The sequence below is a fragment of the Microcaecilia unicolor genome, chromosome 12, assembly GCF_901765095.1.
Source record: "Microcaecilia unicolor chromosome 12, aMicUni1.1, whole genome shotgun sequence".
NCBI classification, from domain to species: domain Eukaryota; kingdom Metazoa; phylum Chordata; class Amphibia; order Gymnophiona; family Siphonopidae; genus Microcaecilia; species Microcaecilia unicolor.
Window position 1 is genome coordinate 30,342,468 of NC_044042.1, and position 22,603 is coordinate 30,365,070.

Below are 22,603 nucleotides of genomic sequence, written 5' to 3' on the forward strand. Positions count from 1 at the left end.
GGATAAAGTTTTTCTTAACGTGTAAACAAACTCTGGAATTTGTTGCCAGAGAATGTGGTAAAGGCGGTTAGCTTAGCAGAGTTTAAAAAAGGTTTGGATGGCTTCCTAAAGAAAAAGTCCATAGACCATTATTAAATGGACTTGAGGAAAATCCACTATTTCTGGGATAAGCAGTATGGAATGTTTTGTGGGGTTTTTTGGGATCTTGCCAGGTATTTGTGACCTGGATTGGCCACTGTTGGAAACAGGCACAATCCAGTTTTAACAAAGCGAACAAGCACAGCTGTTCTTTAAGAGGGCAATTTTAGAAAGGGATGTTGATAGGTAAGTAGGTGTTTACCTCTGGGAAAACTCCTCCTTTCAAACTTGCTCTACCCCTCTGCAGGGGAAAAAGGAGAAAGTGTAGGACAAGCTAGGCTGAAGTACATGCCAGCATTTCTTTTTAAAATCTTGGTTCATTCTTTTCCCCTCTGAAGTATGTGTAAAGTATATTCAAAGTTGTTAAATTGCATACACTGAGGGCAATACTGAAAACTGGGTGTCCAGCTGGCAAATGAAATTTGATGGCAAAGTGATTCAAATTGGGAAGAATAACCCAAATTATAGCTACATGATGCTAGGTTCCACATTAGGAATCATCAACCAAGGAACAGAGCCAGGTATCATTGTGGATAATACATTGAAATCCGCTCGGTGTGTGGTGGCAACCAACCCCCCCCCCCAAAAAAAAAAAAAAAAAAACACACTAATGTTAGGAATTACTAGGAAAAGAATAGAAATGAATACTATAATACCTTGGTTGCTGTATGGTATGACCTCTGTTCATTTGTAGTGGCTGTATCTCAAAAGTGATATAGCAGAGTTAGAAAAGGTACAAAGAAGGGTGGTCAAAATCATTAAGAAGATGGCACCCCTCTCGTTAGGAAATGCTAAAAGTTAGGTTTTTCAGCTTGTGGAAGAGATGGCTGAAGGAGGGATATGATAGGGGTCGAAAGATTAGGGGCCACACCATGAACTTACATAGGAGAAAATGTTTTTTTCATTCACAGCATCGTCAAGTTCTGGAACTCATTTTCACAAGATATGGTAAAAGCAGTTAGCATAACTGGGTTTAAAAAATTATTTTTATACATTTGTAGAGGTAAAGTCCATAAACTGTTAGTAGATTCAGGGAAAGCTACTGCTTATCCCTGGGGGTCAGTAACATGGAATCTTGCTACTTAACTGCTATTTTGCCAGGTACTTGTGACTTGGTCACCTGTTGGAAGCAGGGTACTGGACTAGATGGATCTTTGGTCTGACCAAGTGAGGCAATTCTTATGTGGGGTAAGTGATCTATGTGAAATGTGCCATCTTCTAAGGCTTGCAAGGTAAGCAGGAGGGTTTGCTAAGCTGCATGAAGCGCTAATGCACGCTTGGGTTCCTTTTACAAAACTGTGGTGAAAAATGGCCTGTGGTAGTGTGGGGGAGGCTGTCCACAGAGTGGATGAACACAAAATCCCTCGGGATGCAGATAACAGAAAAACAAAGTGGGAAGTGGACCAATGACTTCAGAACGCCGAGACTATGATGGTATAAAGAAGAAGAAACTTTATTGTAGACTCGACACAGTACTGTGTTTCGGCCACAGGCCTGCCTCAGGAGTCTTGAGCGATGTAAAAGAAATATTTGAATTACTGGTTCGTCTTGAACGGTACCCAAAAATACTGAATGTTCTTATCAATGACTTATACGATTGTAAAACTAACGTTGAGCAGGTCGAAAATGCATATGCTTTCAGACGGTAGTGTGGGTGCACCTTTTAGGCGCGCACGGCCAATTTTTTACTTGGGGGGGGGGGGGGGGGGGGCTACGCTAGTAGTAAAACTAGCATGCCTATTTATGACCTGAGCCCTTAACCATCAATTGGCCTAGTGGTAAGGGCTCATGTAACTGTGCAGTGTGGGCACGCTACCAGTTACCGCTGGGAATGCCTTCCTTAGTAGAAAATTTTCTACCACGGGATTCAGCACGCACCAAAATCGGAATTACCGACAGGCGCACACACTACCCCAGCAGTAGTGCCAATTGGGCCCCTTAATGTAGAAAAAAATGGCCTGCTAGGGCACACTAAAGCGTTAGTTTTGCCATTATTTTTCGGAGGGGGCAAGTTGGGCATGGAAGCGCTATTTAGCTAGTGAGCTAACAGTGCATGCTAACATCAAAATTTGCCCTTTCCTCTCTGAACACACCACCCGAACTCTCTTCCACGCTCTCATTACCTCTCGCCTGGACTACTGCAACTTACTCCTCACCGGCCTCCCACTTAGCCATCTATCCCCCCTTCAATCTGTTCAGAACTCTGCTGCATGTCTCATATTCCGCCAGAACCGATATACTCATATCACCCCTCTCCTCAGGTCACTTCACTGGCTTCCGATCAGATACCGCATTCAATTCAAGCTTCTCCTTCTTACCTACAAATGCACTCAGTCTGCTGCCCCTCACTATCTTTCTACCCTCATCTCCCCTTACGTTCCCGCCCGTAACCTCCGTTCACAATATAAATCCCTCCTCTCAGTACCCTTCACCGCCAACTCCAGGCTCCGCTCATTCTGCCTCGCCTCACCCTATGCTTGGAACAACCTTCCTGAGCCCTTACGCCAAGCCCCCTCCCTGCCCGTCTTCAAGTCTTTGCTTAAAGCCCACCTCTTCAATGCTGCGTTCGGCACCTAACCCTTACCGTTCAGTGAATCCAGACTGCCCCAATTTGACTGCCCCTATCGGACCGACCGTTCACTTGTCTATTAGACTGTAAGCTCTTTGAGCAGGGACTGTTTCTCTTTGTTAAATTGTACAGCGCTGCGTAACCCTAGTAGCGCTCTAGAAATGTTAAGTAGTAGTAGTAACTGAATAATGCCGACTTAACATGGGAGCCCTTAGCACCTCCTAAACAGGAGACGGTACGTGTTCGGCATTCATTTTTTTTTTAAAGAGACTATGAGAGTGCATGACCAGAAAATTCAGCAAATAGAAAAATGCCTGTTTTACATCTATTCTAAGACCATTAACTAGTACAGATTAGTAAAAGTGCCATTCAGCAATTTTTTTTTCTGGGGGGGTGGGATTAGTATTGTCTTTTTTTTTTTTCCAGGTATATTGAATTTTGTGATTTGTAGTGACTGGTCAGCCTTTTTTTTTTTTGGGGGGGGGGGGGTCTCTCAGGCTTTTACTGTTTAATATTAATTGTTAGATTCAATTTTATATTTGGCTAGACCAGAAAGGCAGTATCTTAAATTCTGGAGTAAAGAAGATCTTGCCAAATTGAACCTCTTTCTTGAGGACTGGATGTATTATTTAGGCTTGAGCAATCGTCTAGTTTGGCAATAATCTCACTCCCAAGATCGATGTCTAATTCTTCACATCAATGATCACCTTGAGACTCAATCAAACCTCATTTATATTATATCTTCAATCAACTCAGCAGTGCCACTTGGGGCTCAAACTTCTCATAGCCCTAAGATTTACGCCTCAACTTCTTCATCAGTCTTGTGTCGGTGTAAAATGTACATATTTAGGCCTGAGCCGTTTATCAGATTTTTAAATTGTGTGATGCTAAGTCCTGAGTTCTGGATATATTACTGTTGCAAAACTAGCCTGTGCTTCCCACATTGGTCCCGTTTCCATTGCATACAGATTGTATCTCATGTAATCATCGTAAATATCTTAAAATCAGAGCTAGGTGGGGTTGCTGTTGTGCCATATTGAACTGCTACACTAGATATAAATACTAGGCACTGGACGATATGGTCTGTGTATAAACATAAGGATTGGAACCACCAGTCCCTGCTCTGAGAAGTCTTTCAATTTTTGGTTTCCTCAGGGGGCTGGACTAAAAGTTTATATTTTTATAAATGTTATCTTAAATCTGAAAACTATTTAATACCACCAGTCTTAGGGGCCCTTTTACCAAGCAGTGATAAAAGAGAGGCCTGTGATAGTGTTGGCATGTGAAATTGCCATTCACCGAAGCCACTTTTTACCACAGTGGGAAAAAGGCATATTTTTTTTATTGGAGTTGTTAATCGCCGTGAGGTAATATCAAAATTAGTGCGTGGCCCTTTACTGCCTGAGCCCTTACTGCTACCTATGTAGTAGGTGGGAAAAGCTCACAAGCTAACCTAGCAGTAATCTGGCAGCACATGGCAATGTACCCACACTGGAAAATAAAAATTATTTTCTAGCATGGGAAACGGTGCAAGGCAAACTCAGAACTACGGCCGCACACCTGCGTGCGAACGCCGATAGTGCTGTTTTGCTGCGCAGTAGCCCTACCGCCCCTTGGTAAAAAGGATCCCTTAATAATTAAAGCCCCATTTTGGGCAGGCCATCTAGGTCCGAAAAGGAGCATTAAATGAGGGGTGGGTTGTTCTTAGTTTTCTATCCATGTTTACAAAAGAATTGCACACAGCCATTTCTAAAATTTCTATGATCTGCAGGCACATACAACAGGAACTGCTAGTTTACAGAAAAGATTTAGAGTTTACATGTGTAAGTGCTTGATCTCACAAAACTACATCTACAAAAGGAGCTCGTTTAAAGAGCTAAGTTATAAACTTCAAACTTTTGACTTTGAGGTGCTTTTTAAGGTCTGAAGGATAAGTACAATTTCTTCCCCAGCTCACTCCTCAGAGGTGCAGGGCCAAATGAGCAACTACTCATACCTGTGATCTGGAAGAGGTATGAATGGTGACCGAGGTTACCTGAAATACATCTATATTCCCCTTATCTATATATATATATATATATAAAACTCACCCTCAACGTTCTATTTGCACTGACGTCACTGAAGCCAGGTTCGTAAGTTCGAAGCTCTGAAGCCACAGAAAATCACAGTCTGTGGGCCCCGCCCTCGCGTCAAACGTTATGACGTTGAGGGCGGAGCACATTCTCAGCTCCAACGTTGTACTGCACTGGAGCTCTGCTCCACCCTCGCGTCAAAACGCAATGACTTCGAGGGCGGAGCACACGGGGGGGCGTGCCAGAAGGGCCAGGGTCACACATTTGCAGGGGGGCCGGCGACACACGGAGATACAAAGGGACGGAGGGGAGCCTTGCTAGCGCCTGTTTCATTGCGATTTGAAACGGGCCTTCCTTACTAGTTAAAAATAAAATGGTAAAAGTATGTGTTGTGGCTATAGATATGTAAGTAGCTTCTGAAATTGCTGCTTTCATTTACAGTTACATCATTGTTGGATTCGGCAGCATCTACAAGTCTTAAAACAGTCAAAATTTATATACTTGTCTCCAATTCCTGAATGTACTACTGATGCTTACTAGAAAAGAGCAAAAACATACCAAGCAAAGCATGTATTTAATAACAGAAAAGTGATTTTATTTTAAAATATACTATATATATGTATGTATTATTCTTACTAATGACAACTGCTTTACCTGGTGAATATGTTGGCAGTGACTATAAGTCAGTTTTTGCTACCTCAGTGAGCAGTGCAAGTGCTGTCACAGCCCATAGCAATGGCGCAGGCCAGCGTGGTCACCAGGTGTTATAAGACACTACAACATGGATCTAGAATAAAACGTATTAAGAAAAGCTTTCTAAAACATCAAACATTTAAAAATTGGCTCAAATATGCAGAAAATAGTTCTAGTTGGAAGAAGTGTGTGGACTCTGCTCTCCTCCATTTCCAAACAAAACTGGAGCACTGAAATGGCAGTTGGTAGACCTTTTCATGACCTGTGGACTTTAAATAATGAATCTTCAGTGAGAACTGCTGCCTCTGGCCCTTGAACTTCCTTAGGCACATTCTGAGGAGAGAAGAGAGAGAGAGAGCTCCTTTAGATGGCGACATTTTCAGATGTTCCTAATGCATGCCTAAATTTGATCATTTCTGGGGCAGCTCTTGGCTTCGGCAGGGAAGTTAGAAGTAGGAAAAATAAGTAGTCCACAGCTGGTAAGCCTTTAGCCATAATGGTTTGCTGGTTAAAAATAACAAAACAAGTCTCTAGTCCTCACTTGCCCACCACCCCTATCAGCATTCTTATAGAGGAGAAGATAGGTGGGAAAGAACGGGGCAGAAAGAAAACCAGCACCAAAAGGATATAATGAAAGGAAGAATGAGAGGGGTGGGCTCCAGAGAGAGAGAGAGAGAGAGAGAGAGACCAACAGCATGTGACTAGTTTTGTAGCAAAAGGTCAAGCTGTTTGCATTCTGTAATTTACATAAGAAAAACCACTTGGCCCATCCAGAATGACACACAATGTTGGTAAGACTATATCCTAGCTGTCATCCATTTGTAGGAAATTTCACTTTATGCAAGTCAGTTATTTTGTTGTGCTCTTTTAGATCCCTACCATCTACACTAGATGAGCAGAACAAGGTCCAACGGTCCATCAAGCTTTATGCTATTACCCTAACTAGTGAGACTGTCATCTGGGTGTCCTCATAACTTTGCTTTGATTTACTAAGTACTAACTTCTTACTTAAAATCAAATTACATTTCTTCTCGAGTCTCTCGTATTCTATAGGACAGCAAATCTGAGCAGGTCTCGTCTTATCCTTTCCTATAGAAATTCACCTTTGCCTCTTTGCCCAGGCCACCATTACTAATGTAACCAGCCTCAACCCTCATATACACAAGAAATACAGTGCGTTTTGCACCGAGCACGATATTGATTCATCAGTAAATGTTTAATTTACCTTCTCTGGTCTGCAGCCTTGCCACTGGGAAACAGAAAAATAGAAAGTTGTTATTAATTCATCAGAGATATCACATCATAGCTCTACTTATTCACATCTAGCCTGCAAAATTAGAACGTATTCAAAAATCTCCACTAATTCTGTACACCCCTTTCCAAGGAAGTATGTAGAATTCACGGTGTGCCGTTTGTAAACAAGTCTGGGGGGTTTAGCCATAAATATATACTTTTGAGATTTTTTGTTAATTAAAAAACATTTGCACTAATGAACATATTTGTGTTTTTAAGGAAAATAAAGAGAGGCTGTTCTTCCTTTCAGAATTGTTATAATAGCAGTTAAAGGGCTGGCTGTTCTACACTGGACAGGATAATTGCATAGTACTAAGAACATAGAAACCAGTTGGCTCATATACTCTGCCCAAGCTGCTTTTTATATCCATTATTTGGTGCAATGTTAAGATCACCTGTATGACTGCGCAGGAGTTAATACGTTAGCAGGGCCACCGAGAGACTGAGCCGGGCCCGGGGCAAGGCCGCCGCCACCACCCCCCAATCGCTACCACTGTCGCCTCCCCCTCCTGCGCGCAGGCCGCTGGCGCTGCAGTCCCCAATCGCCCCCCCCGGTCCACCCCACCGGGCCCCCTGCATTCAAATTGGCAGCGCCTCACCTCTGTGTGAAAGCGGCAGATCGCCTCCCTTCGGGCACTCCCTCACTGTGCCCCGCCCTCGCAGAAACAGGAAGTTACATCAGACGAGGGCGGGACAGTGAGGGAAGGCCCGAGCAATCCACCGCATTAAAGTGCAGCATTAAAAAAAAAAAAAAAAAGATTTCCACAGTAGCAAGAGGCCAAGCCCCTTTTATCACAGGAAATTGTAGATTCTGTACGTTCAGGTCAGTTAGCATAGGGGAACAATGTCTAACCTCCTTCTGTATCTGCCTCCATCCCCACTCAGCAGCCTGAGCATCTGCAAATCCATCCTTTCCATGCCTCCTCCCCGTGGGAAGATCGAGCTCCCTTTTCATGCTACAACCTCCCCCTTCCACCCCTGTACTGTGACCTAGCAGACCCTACTCCCTGCAATCAGGATAGTCATTACGCTGCTAATTTCCAGTGACTGACCCCCCTTTTACTATACTGCTTTGCTGCTGTTATGATTCCATAGCATATTGTGTCAGGTACACCCACCTTTTAACATGGTATCCCTGGGTGCCAGTACAATCAGACCCTGGGATGCCGTTTCAGTTGCTCTCAATGCTAACCAGCAAATATATCCATTCAAGCTGTATTGCACCTGTATCATGGCATGGTGGTGTCTATTCCTGCTGAGGATACAGGAGCTATATAACTGATATTATAGGCCCCCCGCCTCCCCAGGTTTATTCCAGGTAATAAAAGGGGAAAGCCCGTGCTAGCTGCATAGTTTAGTTATCAGGCTTTACTGCCATCAGGAGGGATCAGATCTTACCTGCATCCTCCAGCTCATGCACTGTACAAAGAAAAGGAGAAAAGATCAGTCCCTTCCTATGTGAACCCACTACCATCGGTATTGTACACCTACACGTAACTATCTAAATACTGCTACGTGTATTTGCATCTTTGACTGTTGTCTTCTGAAAGGGTATTGATACACGATGTTCTATAAAAGGGATGGGATGACACAACCTGAGATTGTTTCTAACGATGGAATTTTATCAACAGCCTCTGCTTAACAAGATATATCACCCCCCCCCCCCCAGCCCCCTCTCCTCCATCACACAATCTGGGGCATACTGCCCCTGACCTGTCTTCCTATGGTTCTTGCCCTGTTCCTCTCTTCCAGGGCAATGGGAATGTACAAACTGCAGCCACAAAAATAACCCACCTCTACTGCCCCCACTCCAGACTCCCGGGGGAAGAATTCTATTTTTTTTTAATGGTTTTTTTTTTTTTTTTGCGAGAGTAAAATTTTCTTACCTTTTCGTTCTCTAATTTCCACTGTGAAAAAAAAAGGAAGTACATGAGAAGAGATCTTGTTCTGAATACATTGGTGCTCATTCATTAAAACAAATGTAGAGACTGATCAAGACCATATTCTGAAGACTGACCAAAATGAGCTGTAAGAAAGTGCTGAAATCCTACAGGATTTTTTTTTTGTGCCCCAGGGGTTTAGTTTTTGGCATTTTTAGAAAGCTAAGAATTCATAGAAACACTGATGCCCTTGAAACTTGCCTGAAAGTATGATATTTAAGAGACCCCAGGACCAAAACAAAATCCTATCAATGCCCAAATCCAGGTTTTTCCATCTGTAAAAGAAACCTGGGTCCAGCATGTTGGTGAACTATTTAAAAGCTCAGAAGGAGAGTTAGTGCTCTGCACCCAAATAGGTTCAACAATTTATTGCTAGGTTGGAACCCCGAGGTAAAAGGATGCTTTGTCTCTTATCCCTCATCCTCTTCTACTTTCCCCTGCAAAGACTTCATATCATGCTGGAGGCAGGTCTGGTTTCTAGCAGCTCCTGCCACTTTCTCCCCACAAGAAACAGCTCAGTTATCTTGGCAGCTTTCCATCCATATATTGAGACCGTGGTACTGGAAGCATGAGCAGTGGCCCTAGACACAGGAGCTTTAGGGCTCCGAAATAGAGCTGGGGCACAAGTCGGGGCTGTAAATCATCGCTCTTCCCAATCCACTGTCTATCAATTTTTTTCTCTGTAGAACAAATGTTGCATACCTCGTTCTTCTCGAGTTTGTACTGTGAAAAGAAGAAAAGAAAGAGGTTGAGTCTCTTGGGATGGTTTATAAAAACAATTTACTATGTTCACAGCAGAAGGGGATATCAGAGACATCACTCCAGTATTCAGCTCACTCTCTACATCCATATTTTTGGTGAACAATGTCTTAAAGCTGGCGACAAAGCTGTTAAAATTGGAGCTGCGGAGGAGGACTGTTCGAAATCTGCGCCATTGGTCTACGGTTTTCATCGGCTTCTGGTGATCGTTGCCTCCCTCCTGGCCGCCTGCTGTTGCTGCTCTCCCCAGTGCCTGTCTGAGGATCGTCTTGCCAGGACTTGCTCCAGCCCCTCTGTCTAATCTGGATCTCCATCGTCCCCCTTGGCTGCCAGGACTTTCGCCGTTCATCTTTGCCTCCCTTACCCTTCCCTCCTTATCCTATCCTGTCTTCTTATCTTGTTCTCCTGCTCTAACTACTGTAATGTAACTGTATTGTATTTATTTAATTGGTTCTTTGCAAGCCGCTTTGGGGCTGCAACACTGTGGCAAAAGGCGGGGTATAAATGTACTGAAATATATATATATATATATATATATAACCTTAGAGCAGAGGAGTGGAAATGGTGAGGCTTATATCCCTCCCCTCCCCCACAGTTAGCTCTTTCTTCTGCTGTGTATCCCACTGCCTAGTCAGTTTTAAGTAGCTAATATTTTGAGGGCTGCATAAAGCAAATCCTTCAGACCAGCAGCTTTGATAGTACTTATCTTCTGCAACACCACAGAAAATATGGATAATTTTCTTTCCATTAATCCTTCCCACTATTCCAGAACCTGTGGGATAGTTGTGTCCATAAACCAGCAGGTGGAAACAGAAATCAAAAACTGAGCTGAGACATATCTCTCTCCGTATTCAGCCCAGCAAGGAATCTACAGTGGCCTGAACCTTGACCGCCTTGGTTCCCTTTTGACAAGGAGACTGCAAGAAGAGAGTAGAACTCCAACTTGTAACCTTCTGTAAGAATATACAGAACCCACTGGTCTGTCGTGACTTTGGCCCATTTCTCCTAAAACTCCGGAGGAAGAGGGCCAGCCTCGCATCATTGTGAAGCACTGGATGCACTGGTGTGCCATGACAGACAAAGACATACTGCAAGCCGTAACATGTCATAAATAGCACCCACCAAGTAAGCCAACCCTGTTTCCAGCTGGGTGTTATGGCGCCATTTTGTTTTGGCAACTGCTGATGCCACTTCAGGCATGCTCTTGCTCACCACGAAAAGCTGCACACTGTCACTTGAAGGCCCCAAAAAGACCATTTCAAAGGCTTGTTTCAGCAAGCATTCTAGCTGCCTATCCTGGGGTCATTTAGGGCAATGCTATTCTTAGTCACTGCCGTAACCAGGGAGTCCATCCTGGGAAGCTGCAATTTATCTTTCTTCTCCAGAATTAATGGGTAGAAGTGAGCCATGGCTCTTCCCAGTCTCAGCCCCACATCTGGTGAGACCCATTCTGCTATAATCAGGTCCTGAATGTCTGAATTCATCGGGAAGACCTCAGAAGACCTCTAAGCCCTTCATGATCAATGAAGACGGAACTCCTGATGGCAAAGCAGAAGGCTCCTCAATGGCAGTGCCTCAGTAATAAGGGTACTGAGCGCCTCTTTATGAAACAACCTCAGTAATTTAGGATCATCCGCCTTCTCAGCAGGGCGCTCTCCCTTCTCTATTGGCTCCTTCAATGATGGCTTCTCTGAATAGTATGAGGCCACATCAAATAAGGAAGGAGAAGCAGAGATCCATCCCATCTGCCCACTCCTGGAGGTCTAAACAAAATCTCTTAGGAACCGGAAGGGCAGCGGGGTAAGAAACTGAAGCACCTTGCAGCAACTGACTGTCCCTGCCTCAGTAAATAGGCCTGGTGTAAGAGCAACGTAAACTCCGGAGAAAACAAAAACCTTAATGCAGCTGAATGCTCTGTTGGACCCTGTGGCTGTAAAATGGTGGTGCTGCTCCGCGCATGATCGGACAGAAGCTGCTGCTCACTGCAAGTTGGCCCTGACAAAATGGCGCCCGTTCCCATGCTCTTCTGCATCAAATTGCGCACTAGCTCCATTGGAGAGCACAAAGACCCCAGCGTAGTCGGATGCTGCGACTTCACTGACTGTTTCCGCCACATCCCATGGGATTCCCGGCTTGCACACGCTACCAACGCCCCGATGCCAGCTGGTAGGGGTCTCACAGTGGGAACACCGCTTAATTGCCTCTGCAGGAGTCGCCATTCACCCCAACTGTCACAAGCACAGCTCAACAGGATCCCTCCCCTCCACCAAGTAGAATTTGCAGCTCTTCAAACGGTTCCGAGTCTAACTTTAGTTGGATTTACCACTGCTTCCCCCAAGCTCATAGTTTCCACAAGTCTTACCACAGACGAGAAAAGATACTCTGCCCCATGCTCTCTAGTAAACCTCTTTCCTCTTTTTTTTTTTAATTTAATTTTAAAGGTTGTTGTGCTGGAAAAGGAGAGCTCCACACTAAACAGGGGAGAGAAGAAGTAAATTCGCGTGGCACCAGAGACAGGGATCTGAAGACCTCCAGATAGGATTCTGCAGACTCAAGCCATCCGCAAAGCTCAACTGGGGACCAGGTGACCAACTGGACCAGGAGCAAAGTACTCAGAACCAGAGGATGAAAAGTGTGTCCATCCACCTGCTGGAGATAGAAAAATACCAAGAAGCTGGTCTGGATACCAAGAAAAGAGATGTCTCAGCTCAGTTTTCAGTTCTCTTCCTCCACCTGCTGACTGATGGACACAACTATCTCACAGGTTCTGGAATAGTGGGAAGCTACATAATGAAATGTTGCCATTAGCTTGCAGCCATTAATAGAAATTAGCATGTGAGCACTTACTGTCACCCATTTTGTAGGCGGTATGGGCTCACACACTAATCAGCATGCAGTAATGTAAGGGCGCTAGCTGAATAGCATAGAAATGTCCACTCTTGCCCTCCTAAACACGCCCCCTGCATAACAAAAATTAAACTATCTTTTAGTGCGCAGGTAGCATGTGCAGATTAGGACCGTACTGCAGGACACCTCAGCACATCCTATGGTAAGCCCTTTTAAGATGCAGCATCCATTTGCTTGCACTTACCGCAGCTTAATAAAAGGCCTCCTTTACCACTAACTTGTGCTGCTTTAGCACAAGTCCCAAGTTATGCAATGAGATCTAGTTACTAATAACTGGGGGTTTACAGTCTTAACGGTAGCCTACGTTGATAACTTCCCCCATATGCCAGAAATATTGTGGATCTTTTTTCACCAAGCGTAACATTTATTCCTGAAAATAGTACAGGATTTACCTTCTTTCGCACGCAGCTTCGCCACTGAAAGACATAACAAGGAGGAGAAGTTCTCATTTATTTATCACGTTACATCACCCCTCTACTTAGCCACATCTCGCCTGCTAAATCACAAAATTACACACATATAAAAGAGCTGCTCGCTCAGTGCTTTGTGGGTGCCCGTTGCAAAACTGCAGTGGCCTATCTTCCTTCTACAAAAGCAGTACTTCAGTATCTATTCGAATACTGATTTCTTGGGAAAATGTATGGAAATGTGAAATACAAACTGCTACAATTTAAATTTATCTGGAAGCCTTATAAGGAATAGTGCAATCCCCCGTCATAGCTAGACCAAATTAATATAACATTAGAAGTAAGTCCTAAATATGTATTAACTTTATCTGTATTTGTGGGACATGGGATTGTGGTGGTGTGGGAGCAATTACTGTATATAAATCTGGAGATAACTTGCCATTTAATGCAATAAAGATTGAAGGGGTCCTGTCTGCATCATCTTACAGATCCTTTGCTTCCCACATATACTACATTAGTAGTCCAACCAAGAAAGAATGAAATTTTGTACTAATAATCAAAATGATTGTTTAGAGAAATAATCTTTGACCCTCTTTAGTTTCCATTATTTCCTAAATACCTTTGCTATTATGGTAGACGCTTGATTTATGTCTTAAAGGAAAATAGAGAGAGACCACTCTTTTAGATGAGCCCTGTCAGTGAAAGGGTTGGTTGTCTGTATAGTGCATGTGTAAACTAACTGCACTGTTCTACTGCAGAACGGTGTTTCCCAAGTCCGGTCCTGGGGTACCCCTTGCCAGTCATGTTTTCAGGATATTCACAATGAATATGCATGAAAGAGATTTGCATATAATGGAGGCACTGTATTCAAATCAAGTTTGTGCATACTCATTGTAGATATCCTGAAAACCTGACTGGCAAAGGGTACTCCAGGACTGGTGTTGGGAAACCCTGCTGTGGAAGGGAACATAAGAAGATGGTTGACAGAAGCTTCTTTTCCAGTCATAGGGGAGAGATGAATCAAAGATGAGCAAGGAATGAGGAAATAAAGAGAAAACAGGGTGGGGGTTGGTTTCGTAACACTGTTCAGTCTTGGAAGCCAACTATGATGTAAGAAAAGAATTATTGTGCTATGCTGAGCCAATAAAATCTTTTAATTGTCCATTTTATAGTGAGCAGGGTGAATGGATGGCATTAGATGATAGAGAAAGAATAATTGCCACATATATACTCTGCCCAGCCTACTTAGGGACTCATTTTTGCATCCCCTTTTCAGTGCAATGTAAGATCACCTGTGTGACCCTTTCACACTGTATTATATCCAAATCATGGCATGGTAATGCCTGTCTATTCCCAGCAGGTAGAGCCTGTGCTAGCTACAGCTAAAAGCTAGCTTGAGTGCTGCTGGAAGGAATTAGATCTTACCTGTATCTTCCAGCTCTTGCACTGCAGAAAGAGAATTAAGAACACGTCAGTCCCTTCACAATCATTGGTACTGTACACAAAATTGTATTTAAATACAGATCTATTTAGCCATGATATTCTGTGACAGGCTTGGGATAGTACAGCCTTAGATTATTTCTCACTGAGGAGCCCTGTTACTAAGCTGTGGTGAAAAATGAGCTTAGCATGTCCTAATACGGCACTTTCCCATGCTGAGCCCATTGGTACTGTGGCAATAAAATGAGGCTTTTTTTTTTTTTTGCTTGTCCTGCACTAATTTTTTTCCATTAAGGGGTCTTTTACAAAGGCGTTTTAGTGTGCGCTAACGCTAGAGATGCTCATAGGAACACATGTATAACTAATATCCGAACCAGGACAAAAGCTACCAAAACTAAAAATTCAAAACACAGCATTGGCTCCGTCAAACTGTCACAAAATATTGGTCTCTCATTATAATAACAATAATAATATATTAATAATATAACAATAGTAATAAAAAATAAAATAAAGATTTTATAAAATACAATGAGAAATATTAGTTATACATTACTGTGTACCAGAGACCGAAGGATTTTTTGTATGGGTATCCATAGGAACATATGGGCATCACTAGCATTTAGCACACACTTATTTGTAAAAGGACCACTCAGTGCATGGGACTGGCAAAAATATTAATGCGGGACCACTTACCACCTCCTATTTAGGAGGCACTAAGGGCTTCTACTTTAAGGGCTCCTTTTTTTTAAAGCCATGGTACTGATTCTTGGTGTGGTAAATGTGACTGTCGCGAAAGGCCTAGCCACCTGTCTGGAGTTACTCCACAGCCACTTAGAGGGTCTTTGCCCAGCACAGCTCAGGTCTACCTGCATCTGCTGCTTGTGCTCTACACTAGGACCCTCCTCCAACCAACTGGGTCACAACCACCTCTGGGTGGCGATAAGGGCTCCCACGCTAGCCTAGTGGTAACTGCGCAGTGCACAGCGATGCCTGATTACTGCCGGGTTACCGCAGCACAAGCCATTCCCAGAGGTTTTCTTTTTCCCCCAGAAATGGTGCACACTTTGGGCGGGACTACCGCCGGCAGCCGCGTTGGGCCGGCGGTAGTAAGCCAGTGTTGGGCTTACCACCGCTCTGTAAAAGGGCCCCTAAAAGAGGGAGCATTCACTTTCTGTAACAGCTTTAACATAAAACATGCACCACCTGCTGGCCACTAGAAGAAATACACTTCAGGAATTAAGGGGTCCTTTTACAAAGGCACGCTGAAAAATGGCTTGCGTTAGTGTAGGTGCAGGTTTTGGGCGCACGCGCCGATCCATTTTTTAGCGCGCCTGTAAAAACGCCTTTTCTTTTGCCGAAAATGGACGTGCGGCACAATCAAAATTGCTGCATGTCCATTTTGGGCCTGAGACCTTACCACCAGCCGTTGACCCAGGTGGTAATGACCTACGCGTGTCAAATGCCACTTGGTGCGCGTCCGTTACACATGCCAGAAAATAAAAAATAATTTTTTCAGATGCGCGTAGTGGACGCGCGCCAAAGTTGAAATTACCGCAATGGCCACACGGTAACCAGGCAGTAACTCCAATTTGGCGCTCGTAGACACCTAAGCGGCTTAGTAAAAGGGGCCCTAAGGCAGGAAAATATCCAATGCATTTTACAGGCTTAAAACATACTGTTTCTTCACAGCGACGAAGCCCATTCAATTCCTATGGGTTTTGCCACATTTGCTGCGTGGGAATCAGTACTGCGGCTTTGTAAAAGGAGCCCTAAGTCCACATTAACCAGTTAGCGAGCAGTAATGTGAGAGCACTAGCTGGATAACGATTCCATGCTCATTTTCCACCTATGCCACAACCCCTCCATAAAATAAATACTGTACTGTTGCCATGCGCAAAAGGGAAAAATACCACAACACGCATGCCCTACGGTAAGCCTTTTTTGGCACATTAAGCTCACATTAGGGCTTATTGCACTGTAGTAAAAATGGCCCCTAAGAGAGCAATGGCCTCCAGTTAACAAATCAATACCACCAGGAATATTATCCGACCCTTTCATCTCTGGAGACTCTACAGCCTTCTCTCTTTCTTCTTCTTCCCCCTCACTACCCAACACCAGGGGTGTAGCTATCACGGGGCCACGGGGGCATGGGCCCCCATAGATTTGGCCCTGGATACCCCTGCCCGCCGCCAACCCTCTCCCGCCGTGTACCTTTGCTGGCAGGGGACCCCAACCCCCCGCCTGCCGAAGTCCTCTTCTCGGCTGCGCGGCGTTGCTGAATGATCTGATCAAGTTTCTGTGCGTGCGTCTGACGTCCAGCACGTTGTACGTGCAGGATGTCAGACACATGCACAGAAACAGATTCAAACTTGATCAGATCATTCGGCAACACTGCGTGGCCAAGAAGAGGACTTTGGCTGGTGGGGGTTGGGGTTCCCTGCCAGCAAAGGTATGCGGCAGAAAAGGGTTGCCGGGGGGGGGGGGGTCAGCAACGCCATGCGGCCGAGAAGAGGACTTTGTCAGGCGGGGGTTGGGGTCCCCCGCCAGCAAAGGTACGCGGGGGGAGTGGGTTGGCAGCGGGAAGGGGGAGTCGAGAGGGTTGCTGCGGCGGTAGTGGCGGTGGCGGCAGGGCTAAAATGTGCCACCACAGATCGCGCTCTGGACCCCCCTCCCGTTGAAGTCTGGCTACGCCCCTACCCAACACACATACGGTCAGGGACATTTTCATTTCCCCTGTGAAACAGGCTGTGGTAGAACAGGAGAGAGAGGCCAAGGGTCCAGATTCCATGGTGGGGGGAACTTTCTTTTACACATTTTTAATTACCTTTGACATTCAATTTTCCTTTCATTTGTATTTTATTCTAATTCTTCTTACCTTTTTGTTCTCTAATTTCCACTGTGAAAACAAAGACAGAGAGAGTGCATAAGACAAGCTCTTGTTCTAGTACGTTCATTCTTATTTAAGAGTGCAGACGCCAATCAGCGCTATATTTTTTTTAGTAAAAATTTCAAGAAAGTTTTTTTAATTTTTGTAGTTGAAATATGTTTTAAGCTGTTAATTTGTATCTGTAATTAGCTTGTTAAGTTTACATGCTGCCTTTCCACAACTGTTCGAGGAGACACACAATATAAAAATCATAAAATAGAACATAAAAAGGAAAAATAAAATGCAAACTATAATATAAACAATAAAATTCTGAAAAAACTAAACCCCTAAAAATAAATGCCACAATAGAAAAACAATTCAAAAATATATTTTTAAACAGATGGTACAAACTTTTATCTTCTTGAGCTTGTACTGTAAAAAGAAAGAAAGAAAAAAAAAATCAGTTTTTGTTCAGGGTGGCTTACAATATGTCTACTGTCTATCCAGAGTTGAATAATAAATAAGGGCAATTTATTTCATAATAGCTGTAGAGGGTATCATTCCATGTCACAAAGGAAAAGGGTAATTCAGTCCTGATTTTATCTCAATTCATGCGTGGACTTGTAATATATACAGTGGGGGAAATAAGTATTTGATCCCTTGCTGATTTTGTAAGTTTGCCCACTGACAAAGACATGAGCAGCCCATAATTGAAGGGTAGGTTATTGGTAACAGTGAGAGATAGCACATCACAAATTAAATCCGGAAAATCACATTGTGGAAAGTATATGAATTTATTTGCATTCTGCAGAGGGAAATAAGTATTTAATCCCTCTGGCAAACAAGACCTAATACTTGGTGGCAAAACCCTTGTTGGCAAGCACAGCGGTCAGACGTCTTCTGTAGTTGATGATGAGGTTTGCACACATGTCAGGAGGAATTTTGGTCCACTCCTCTTTGCAGATCATCTCTAAATCATTAAGAGTTCTGGGCTGTCGCTTGGCAACTCGCATCTTCAGCTCCCTCCATAAGTTTTCAATGGGATTAAGGTCTGGTGACTGGCTAGGCCACTCCATGACCCTAATGTGCTTCTTCCTGAGCCACTCCTTTGTTGCCTTGGCTGTATGTTTTGGGTCATTGTCGTGCTGGAAGACCCAGCCACGACCCATTTTTAAGGCCCTGGCGGAGGGAAGGAGGTTGTCACTCAGAATTGTACGGTACATGGCCCCATCCATTCTCCCATTGATGCGGTGAAGTAGTCCTGTGCCCTTAGCAGAGAAACACCCCCAAAACATAACATTTCCACCTCCATGCTTGACAGTGGGGACGATGTTCTTTGGGTCATAGGCAGCATTTCTCTTCCTCCAAACACGGCGAGTTGAGTTCATGCCAAAGAGCTCAATTTTTGTCTCATCTGACCACAGCACCTTCTCCCAATCACTCTCGGCATCATCCAGGTGTTCACTGGCAAACTTCAGACGGGCCGTCACATGTGCCTTCCGGAGCAGGGGGACCTTGCGGGCACTGCAGGATTGCAATCCGTTATGTCGTAATGTGTTACCAATGGTTTTCGTGGTGACAGTGGTCCCAGCTGCCTTGAGATCATTGACAAGTTCCCCCCTTGTAGTTGTAGGCTGATTTCTAACCTTCCTCATGATCAAGGATACCCCACGAGGTGAGATTTTGCGTGGAGCCCCAGATCTTTGTCGATTGACAGTCATTTTGTACTTCTTCCATTTTCTTACTATGGCACCAACAGATGTCTCCTTCTCGCCCAGCGTCTTACTGATGGTTTTGTAGCCCATTCCAGCCTTGTGCAGGTGTATGATCTTGTCCCTGACATCCTTAGACAGCTCCTTGCTCTTGGCCATTTTGTAGAGGTTAGAGTCTGACTGATTCACTGAGTCTGTGGACAGGTGTCTTTCATACAGGTGACCATTGCCGACAGCTGTCTGTCATGCAGGTAACGAGTTGATTTGGAGCATCTACCTGGTCTGTAGGGGCCAGATCTCTTACTGGTTGGTGGGGGATCAAATACTTATTTCCCTCTGCAGAATGCAAATAAATTCATATACTTTCCACAATGTGATTTTCCGGATTTAATTTGTGATGTGCTATCTCTCACTGTTACCAATAACCTACCCTTCAATTATGGGCTGCTCATGTCTTTGTCAGTGGGCAAACTTACAAAATCAGCAAGGGATCAAATACTTATTTCCCCCACTGTATATATATATTCTTTTTATTCAAAGATTTTTTTTTGATGACTACACAAAAATACAATAACAAAGATACAATAAATGTGCAACATTGGTCACCTACATTTCTGTTTTATTATATCCCCTCCTCCCACCCTTCTCCCCTCCTGGGCATCACCTCATATCACACAAACTCTAGAATATTCCTTCCCTCCCACTCTAAGGTAGCTCTTAGTAGTAAAATCGGCTGCCAGAAAGCCTGTTTTCTTGTTACCTTCTGAATCTAGTCTACAAGAAATGTGATCCTACGCCCAATTCTATGGTGTTCCTCTTCTTCTACTTAACCTACTTCTGGTGCATTCACACGCTATACTATAGTATCATATAATATCATAAAGTATTTAGCAAGAGGCTATGTCCTCTTGGGTGAAGGCTTTGTAAATAGGGTTCCCACACCATCATGAATTGGTTTTTTCTGCTTAGCATCTCTTACCTCCCAAGTAGCTAATAAGTGTAACTGGTTCCTCCAATGTCAATAAGCCAGAGGCTCAGAGGACCTCCAGTTCTGCAATATACACTTCCATGCTACAAGGCACATTTTACAGAATAAAAAAGTGTGCCTCCCTTATCCTTCCCCTGAAAGGAACCCGGTTTGTCCAGCAACAATTGTTCAACTGATCCTGTTAGCGTAGTGCCCAGAATAGTGGTCCTTTATCTCACTAGTCCTATCCATACAGTGGTGCTGAATATGTGAATATTTTCTGACCACTGCAGACAGCGTTAGGGAAAAAAAAAACAATACTCAAAGCATGACAGCTGATTGTGGACTTGACTATTTACTTTTTGAACTCTCGTGCAACTTTTATCAAGGTAAGGAACACAATAAATAAAATGCTGGCCACCGCGGGCTTTTTATACCTGAATATTTAGCACCAGGCACTGAATATCCAGGTACTTTGTGGCCACCAGGACTTATCTGGGTACCAGTGATATTCAGCCATTACCCAGTTAAAGTTAGGACAGCCTTTTTGCTGTCCTAAACTTTATCCTGATAGTAACTCAGAGCTCCTTTTACTAAGCGGTGGTAGGCCCAACACGGGCTTACCACTCGCTATACAGGAAGTACCGCCAGGCTACCGCAGCAGCCCGGCGGTACTTCCCACTCCTAGTGCACCGTCATTTCCAGCGCTACAAAAATGTATTTATTTTTGTAGCGCGGAGTGTACCCGGCGATAATTGGGCAGTGCCACGCACTGCCCGGTTACCACCAGGTTAATGTGGGAGCCCTTACTGCCACCTCAATGGATGGTAGTAAGGGCTCCCCAAAAAATGGCCATGCAAGTGCTTTACCTGCTGCCCAGACATTTCCTGTAGGAAAGCAAGACTTCCCTTTTACCAGCTGCAGTAAAAGGGGGCCTCGGCATGCATGTATAACATGCGCTGATGCCAGCGCCAGACCCTTTTGCTGCAGCTTGGTAAAAGGGGCGCTTAGTTAGTGGACTGAATACTGCAGCTAACCAGGTAACTCTTGGCTTTCCCCAGACTCTGCCCAGATAGTGCCGAGGCAGTCTGTCCAGATTTTCAGGAATACTATCCAGGTAAGTTCCGCTGAAATCCAGATATGATCCAATTAGCAGGACTTAGTCGGGTAGGAGCCATAGGAGCCAACTTTTCAAAATTATTGGGGGTGCTAAGCCCAATGGAAATTACCCCTCCCTGGACACATACAAGGAATTTTCTCAATATTGGGGGTGCTCAAGCACCCACAGCACCCACAGAGTTGGCTCCAATGGTAGGAGCCACCCTGTTGCTTATAAGAATACGTTTTATAAAGTTATTTTTGAGAACCTTCTTACCTCGTTCTTCCCTCACTGTAGCTGTAAAATAAAGAAGAAAACAAAAAGCTTATTTGTGTCACTGGAAAATTGAATAGCAACAACTCCAGAATCCTCTAGAACTAGGAAAGAGATATAAATACAAGGTTCCATGTGATCCAGGGAACATGTAAATAATACTAAGTAAAGATGCATTGTTTGAAGGAAGAGGAGGAGAAGGAAGTGCCTTTTTTCCTTGTCAATGAGCAGTACCCTTCCCATCCCGTTAGCGTGAGTGACCAGCGAAGTGTGGGCATAAGAAAGCATTTTTCCTAGCTGTGATTTATACTGCTGTGGCATGGGAGAAAAGGGTAAACAGAAAGGCTTAAGACAGTGGTTCCCAAAGGTCCTGGAGGCACCCCAGCCAGTCAGGTTTTCAGGATATCCACAATGAATATTCATGAGAGAGATTTGCATACAGTGGAGAAAATGCGTGTAAGTCTCTCTCATGAATATTCATTGTGGATATCCTGAAAACCTGACTGACTGGGGTGCCTCCAGGACCAGGTTTGGGAACCACTGGCGTAAGGGATGGAGAAGGACAGTGGATAGGCCAATAAGACATGAAATGGAGACCAAAGGGCATGGGACAAAAAAGTCACAGCGCGATATAGAGGATACAGGAAATGATTACACATAGGTTTCAGGAAGGTAAGAAATAGGATTTTCTAATAAACAGGGAAGTGTCAACTGCTTTGTAGGTCCTGAGATACCTTCTCCTGTTGGTGCAGTTATTGGTACCTACACAATGATTTCTGGCATCATCATAAAAAGCAAAAAATGGGACATGAATTCATTCTCTGGCATTAACTTAAGTGAAGGAGAACTATCTGAGCCCTGTCTCAAAGATCCCAAAATAAAATGTTAAAACTGATCTGAATTCCAAAATCTCCAGCCCCCTAAATTAAAATTTTACATTGAACAGGATACCTGGAAGGATAATTCTGCACCTCTTTTAACAAGTTTCAGTCAAATCCTAATGTTTGGCATAAGACTTATTCCATCTTAGATAACCAAAATGACTACATGCCATTTTGTTGACGCTTATTTATTTGAATCATCCTCAGGATGTTAATGGTTTCATGATGTTGTTTTACTGATAATGTTAGAGTTGTATTTTGATTACTGAAGTGTGACATCATAGTAATGACTATTTTATATTTTCTGTAATGCACATTGAACCTAGTTGGTAAACAGCAGAATATAAATTCCTTTAGATCAGATCAGATTTCCAATAGAAAGCACCTTTTACTTTGTTTCAAAATGAGGATACAGTACATGTCTACATGCTTTACAAGTATATGGACTTCCTTCATCATGTTCCCCCCCCCCTTTTATTCAAATTACATTGGCTACATGGGTGCTGCTCTGCATTGATGGTCCCATGTACCCCTGCTTGGGCTTTTCACTCCATGGACGCTAACCATACATTCCTTCCCGGTCCTCG

The 22,603-nt window shown here is 43.9% G+C and overlaps 1 protein-coding gene across 3 annotated transcripts in view; it reads right to left on the minus strand.

Annotated features, from left to right (window-relative positions):
- Nucleotides 1-5,352: 5,352 nt before the first annotated feature.
- Nucleotides 5,353-22,603, minus strand: part of LOC115481367 (golgin subfamily A member 6-like protein 6) — a 54,566-nt gene continuing 37,315 nt past the window's right edge. For 2 of the 3 annotated variants that reach the window (XM_030220451.1, XM_030220449.1), the window contains 10 exons: nt 21,139-21,159; nt 17,496-17,516; nt 17,094-17,114; nt 14,204-14,224; nt 12,764-12,787; nt 9,408-9,428; nt 8,652-8,672; nt 8,164-8,184; nt 6,698-6,721; nt 5,353-5,805 (listed from right to left, as the gene is read on the minus strand). In XM_030220451.1, the coding sequence (XP_030076311.1) occupies nt 5,795-5,805; nt 6,698-6,721; nt 8,164-8,184; nt 8,652-8,672; nt 9,408-9,428; nt 12,764-12,787; nt 14,204-14,224; nt 17,094-17,114; nt 17,496-17,516; nt 21,139-21,159 (206 nt within the window). In that variant the 3' untranslated portion in view covers nt 5,353-5,794. The remainder of the gene's footprint in view (nt 5,806-6,697; nt 6,722-8,163; nt 8,185-8,651; nt 8,673-9,407; nt 9,429-12,763; nt 12,788-14,203; nt 14,225-17,093; nt 17,115-17,495; nt 17,517-21,138; nt 21,160-22,603) is intronic. The other variant, XM_030220452.1, reaches the window with a different exon arrangement.